At 41.0% G+C, this 6,197-nt stretch overlaps 1 protein-coding gene across 1 annotated transcript in view; it reads right to left on the bottom strand.

Moving 5' to 3' along the window:
- Positions 1 to 511: 511 nt before the first annotated feature.
- The window catches only part of ZYG11B (zyg-11 family member B, cell cycle regulator), a 38,307-nt gene continuing 32,621 nt past the window's right edge, over positions 512 to 6,197 (bottom strand). The window contains exons 13-14 of the mRNA XM_015423281.1: positions 3,326 to 3,423; positions 512 to 2,677 (exon numbers count right to left, since the gene is read on the bottom strand). Coding sequence (XP_015278767.1) covers positions 2,496 to 2,677; positions 3,326 to 3,423 — 280 coding nt within the window. The 3' untranslated portion in view covers positions 512 to 2,495. The remainder of the gene's footprint in view (positions 2,678 to 3,325; positions 3,424 to 6,197) is intronic.

Raw genomic sequence — 6,197 nt, 5'->3', positions numbered from 1 at the left:
AGGTTTCATAATGATTCTGACATACTACAAGGGCTGGATGAAGAGTTTACCCAAATTATGCCTGTTACAGCAATCAGTCAAAAACAGTGTAAACATTCCTGGATTTATTACATTAGCAAGTTAATTTAACAGTATGAGTTTTTAGATATCTGGTATAGGTGGGTTTATGATTTGCCAAACTTCAGAATAAAAACAAACACAAGATAGGGCTATCCAACTTGACAGTGGAAGTTCAAGATTCTAAAAATACTTCCATAATTTCGGCTGTCCAAATAAATCAATTTTAACGATGATATTCACAGATTTATTTTGTACTAGATCTACTCTTCCTGCCAACCTAGCAGTTCGAAAAGAAATTGCAAGTAGATAAATAGGTACCACTTCAGTGGGAAGGTAGCAGCGTTCCGTGTGCCTTGGTGTTTAGTCATGCAGGCCACATGACCACGGAAATGTATTTGGACAGCGCTGGCTCTTCGGCTTTGAAACGGAGATGAGCACCGCAACCCTAGAGTCGGATTCGACTGGCTTTCAAGCAAGGGAACCTTTACCTTTTAGATCTACTCTGCTTCCAAGCTACTTTAATATGCTTTTGATCTCTCCCTTAAGTCTCAAAGTCACACCAGAGTTGCCTACTCTTATCTTACACAGAAACTCTTCCTGGCCCATTTTCAAGAAATAGACCACCTGTTAAGGATTCAACAGATGAGCATCTATTAAAGTTACATCAAAACAATAGATTGTTTTGCATGTCTGTTGCAACCAAAATACACATTGCAGACTAAAAAAAATAATGGTGGCTTCTAGAGACTTGTACCACAAATGTGTTAGTCTTGTGACTGAAGACTAACATGTCTACTTCTCTTCAGTTTGATAAAAATCAGGTCCAGTATCAATACAAATGTGATTTGCTGTCAAGAAAATTTGTATAAAAACTGGTTTCTCCTAGTTTGGTATTGGTAGCAAATTTTTTTTGTATTTATTCATTTGTTGTTAGTGTGGCCAGCAACTGAAATAATTTTTTGTTCACTGCCTGTGCTCTTCCCCTGTCAACTAACACAATACAAGTGTTCATCCAAGAGGTTTAAAAAAAGTAGCAAGGCTGCCCACACCTACAGGCGAAGGTCTCAGTTTCTAGAACATTTAATTTTTCTTGCTGAATTCATACTTTGCTACTTTTTGGAGAAAGAAAATCTCAAGCAGCTCTGTGTATGCCTGTAAACGATGTTATGCACAGGAATTAGTTTTTTCCTTCTCTGTGATTAGGCTACATTCCTTGTATTGAAAAAGATTTTAGTGGGTTTTTTTAAATTTATGAAGCAAATTAAAGAGCAGTACTTTAGAAATAAAACACTCAATTCAAATTGTCATTTGTTTCATTACCTCTCCTTTGTGCTAAGCTTCTGGGTCCTGGTGCTATCTCCATTTTGTTCCACAAAACATTCATAGATAACAATTCACAGAGAAACTTCAGAGAATGTTTTTAAACTATGGGAAGTTTTATGCAAAACTTTAATACTCCACACAACAATGTAATTTACACCAGACTTTACATAAGATGTTGGGTGAGATTTTGTATCATGGTGCCTTACACATGAAGTTTACTGCACAAATACTGACAAAGTATGTACATGACACAGCAAAGCTATCGGTAGTCTTTCATAACTAAGGTGATCAGATATCCTTGGTCTCATACAATCCCAGTGGGTGAGGAAGTTCTACCCACTTTAGCCACTGTTTTTGGTGGACAGCTCCATTATTTGTCTCGGTCTTCTGTTCAACATACATTTAACATTAACAAGGGTAATAGCATTTATGGTTTTTTTAAACTTGTAATTAATTCCTTTCCCTCCCATGCTTGGGGCTCCTAGAAAACAACCTATGTTTCTTCCTACAAGCAGGTTGTTTCCTTAGCATACCAGGGAAAATAAGGTGTTGATTCAAAATTCAGATGCTCCTGCTTAGATAGTGGATGGGAAACATGAGATGACTCTGAAGGCTCTACTATATGGGTTTTAAAAGATCTCTGGAAGAAAAAAAAAACCCTGGTCACCTTACTCATAAACTGTTGTGTTTTAATGCATGAACACATGACATGGCTGTAAGCTGAATAGTGCTGACTTTACAAGCACAAACTGTTCTATTCAAATACTGAGTTGGTGAAGTGATTTAAACACAGTTATGGATGAAGCAAGCAGAAATAATTTTCTGTACCTCAATTCACAAATTCTTAGAGATTTCATTTCAGATGGGCATTTGAACTGTACAATCTCCCAACTTTCTCAGCCAGCAGTGATTCTCAGGACATGACCAGTTTAGGAATGCATCCTAGATCCTCATGAAAACCCTTAAAGACCATTAAAGACAACATTTGCCAGCTGTGCATTGTGTCTGCTGTCATGCTGGCAAAAGTTTTAATGGTGATCACTGGAACAGAAGTCATTCCAACTAGAAACACTTTGCAAGGATTAGAGGATAAATTACATGCCTATTCTCTGCTATTTGTCTGACTGTTTTCTACAAGGAGGTGGCCGCCCATGCCGCAAAATATGTTTTTCTAAACTATCTAAAATAGAGATAGCAATTCGTTGAACATCTGGATCTGTCTGGCTGTTTTCCTTGATGTTGTATAGATGTTGCAGTCCACCTTCTTCAATTAACATGCTGCAGTACCTGGCAGCTAAAATGAGAAGAGGGAGTGGGGAGACAAATTCCGTTAGACTGCATGTCTTAAGATCAGTTGAGTCTGTCTTTTTTCATATTTTGCAAAGCTGCAGCAAGCAGACCCCAGTTCTCCTCCATACCATCTTCCTGCTCTCACTTGGCATCTGAAGACACTAAATACATGCTTTAGGAGTAGAAACTGTTCCTTCCACACACACCCCACATTCAGGCAGGGCAGAGCAAGTCTCAGCACCTATGGAAGAAGTGGTTGAGTGACCACATGTTTCATGCTAGGGATCTTCAGGAAAGGAAAGGATACTAAAACTGACAGTATAGTAATGCTCTTATACACACAGTGTATGTGCACGGTGAAGGATTGTGCTGGGATGCAATTAAAACTTACAAAACAGTAAATTACTTCCAGGACAGACTGTTTAAGTAGTTGTGTTTCTCTGTAATGTTGTTTATTTTGCATTTCCCCTCTAAAACATCTTTCAGAGGCTATCCAATTTGAAGGCATCCCAACCACAACTTTTAACTCCCTATTTTCTCTAGAGAAGGCACTTTTAATTAGGAAGAGAGTTAAACTTCACTGGAGTATTTACTCACTCAACTACATCTAAAAAGTGTTGCTATAGACACAGATTTCTGTCTCAGTACGTACGGTTTTTGCTGCAGACGTGCTGCATGGCCCATACTGCCCATAGCTGTACCCCAGGAGTCATGAAACAGCCAAGCAAGGGGAAAAAAGGGTTGAATGACCTAAGAAGGAGAATAAAAATTGGATCAATCACTTTGATATTTTTCACACCTTTGCTGCAGCATAACCCTACTTTGTCCATTTACCCAAGGATGTAAATTGTGAAAAGAGGTTATTCATAAAGAGTTCTCCGCTCTGTTTTCTAATTTGACACACAATTCTTTATTGCAAACCAGAATGCATGATGGTTATCACCACTTGACCTCCAAGAGTCCCTCTTTACAGATTCAGCACCTCTAATCTAATCTATGAGCCAATCTCTTCTTTTTTAACCTCCAATACTGGCTTTGAAGGCAAAGCATCAGGATTGCTGCTGGCATTGTGATTTATTGTTTCAGAGGGTAGCCGTGTTGGGCTTCAGTAGAACAGTTAGATTAATAGATTACCATGTCAGATTACACAGGGAAGCCATTGAAATTCATAAACCTAAACACAATTTCAAAAGGAAAGAATAGAGTTTAAAAATAAATAGGGCACGGTTTCCTGTCCTGAAAAACACAAAAGGTTCTACATCTGACAATAGCACTACAGATAAGATTAGAATTTCAACAGCCAATCCACATACAAAAGAACCTCCTCAGGAAACAGGAACCTCCTCAGGAAACAATCCATATACAAAACAGCCTCCTCAGGAAAGCTCCTCCATTAGCATGTTCATAGCCCAGGGAACTCCTACAAGATAATGACTCAGCCCTACCCCACCTTCTGGAGAAGATATAAATTACCTGCCTACCATTTTCTTCTCACCTGGACACAGAGAGTACTCCACCTTTCTGTGTTATGCCTCTGAGGATGCCAGTCACAGCTACTAGCAAAACGTCAGGTTCTACAATGCCAAGACCACGGCCACACAACCCGGAAAATCTACAGCATCTAATGAACTCTGGCTGTGAAAGTCTTCGACAACATATCGAAAGCCTTCGACAACAGTTAGAGTCAAGTCCAGTAGTACCTTAGAGACCAACAAGAGTTTCAGGATATAAGCTTTCCAGAGTCCATTTCTAGCATCTGACGAAGGGAGCTGTGACTCTCGAAAGCTTATACCCGAAAATTCTTGTTGGTCCCTAAGGTACTACTGGACTTGAATCTAATTGTATTTCATGCCAAGTGAAAAGAGGGGGAGGGCAAGGGACAGAGAGAATGCTCTGCATTGCTGCAGCTGTGTTACTGTGTGCCCCCCTCTGCATTTCTCTTGTGGCTCAAGCAATTTGTGCTCAGACATGGGTGGGGGTGGGGGACTAAACGCCAAAAGTAACACATAGAAACCTTCAGATACAACATAAAGCCATATGTACTTTTCTCTGTATAGATTTGTGTAAACCAAAAAGACCCTTGGGGAACCTAAAAGTTTCAGCACAGTGTGGGGAAGAGGGCTGCCCATATATTTTTCTGAAAGAGTAGTAAGTAGCTGATGGTGGACAATTTAGAACACAATTTTTAAAGAAAGGGTTAAAAACTCATTCCCCTGCTCCAACCTGCTATGTTCTCAGATTGCTTTAAAATAGCTTAAAGAAAGACGGTTCCAAATGTGCATCCTGTCTCATGTGGTGTCCTAAGTTAATTTCAACTTTGTTAATATTCTTGCAGGTGACAATGGTAGTAAAGCTGGGCTAGGTAGTCACCAAATAGCTCCAGGGGTTCTGAGGCCTACAACTGCTACCTTAACAAGTGAGTTCAGGTGAGATTCTGCTGGAAAGATGTGGTACTCTTGTTGGTGTTAACTGCATTTAAGTCATTTTTTTAAAAGGAGAAGTTAGAGGAGACCCTGGTTCAAATACCCACTCTGCCATGGAGGGCTGCCGGGTGACCTTGGGCCAGTCATGCACTCTCAACCTAACTGACCTTACAGGGTTGTTGTGAAAGTAAAATGGAGGGGCGTGAACAGCTTTGGGTCCCCACTGAGTAGAAAAGCAGGATATAAATGAAGTACATAGATAAATACAAAAATGGGAAGACAGCAGAGGAGAGAACAACCATTGGACACTTACCGTGAGGGGTCCTTCTCCTCTGAGAAAAGGAGGACATCTATATGGGTTATTCCCACCGTGCCACTAGGGAGGCAGGAAGAAGTTTTTTCCCCTTCCTGTTGGCGCCTTCGGAATAGCCCCTCCTCCTTAGTTCTGGGACTCCGAAAGCCGTGTGCGTAGCCTGAACTCTGGAACTTTGCCCTATAACATAACTGTGAACATCAACATAAACATCTAACAACAATTTTTTGCTTTGCTAACAGAAAAAACCCCAAGATAGGGAATGTGAAGCAGACGGGAGAAAAAACAAGAGAAGAGACCAGCACAGAGAGAAAAACTGCAGAAAGATGACAGTGGGAGGGCCCAGATGTCCTCCTTTTCTCAGAGGAGAAGGACCCCTCACGGTAAGTGTCCAATGGTCGTTCTCCCTCTGAGACGGAGGACATCTATATGGGACCTCCCCGAGCAGTGTCCCTCATTTGGGTGGGATGTCATCTTCCTCTAACGAAACTGCGTGCTGTAACACTCTTCTCCCAAATGCTGCGTCTGCTGAAGCCATCGTATTTAACTTGTAGTGTCTTGTGAAGGTCGAGATAGACGACCACGTTGCTGCTTTACAAACCTCTTCCACGGAGGACCGATTCAGGAATGCCGCATTAGGTGTTCTTCGCACGTCTAGGGTGTGCCAGAGGAACTCCGTAGGGTGTCTAGGAGAAGGACAGAATGTTGGGAGACATATTTCCTGCGACCGGTGGAACTTCGAATCCGCTTTAGGTCGGAAAGTAGGATCGGTAAGGAGCACTACCTTA

Source organism: Gekko japonicus, unplaced genomic scaffold (genome assembly GCF_001447785.1).
Source record: "Gekko japonicus isolate JY-2015 unplaced genomic scaffold, Gekko_japonicus_V1.1 scaffold1079, whole genome shotgun sequence".
Lineage (NCBI taxonomy): Eukaryota > Metazoa > Chordata > Lepidosauria > Squamata > Gekkonidae > Gekko > Gekko japonicus.
This window is presented reverse-complemented; position numbering and strand designations above follow the sequence as displayed.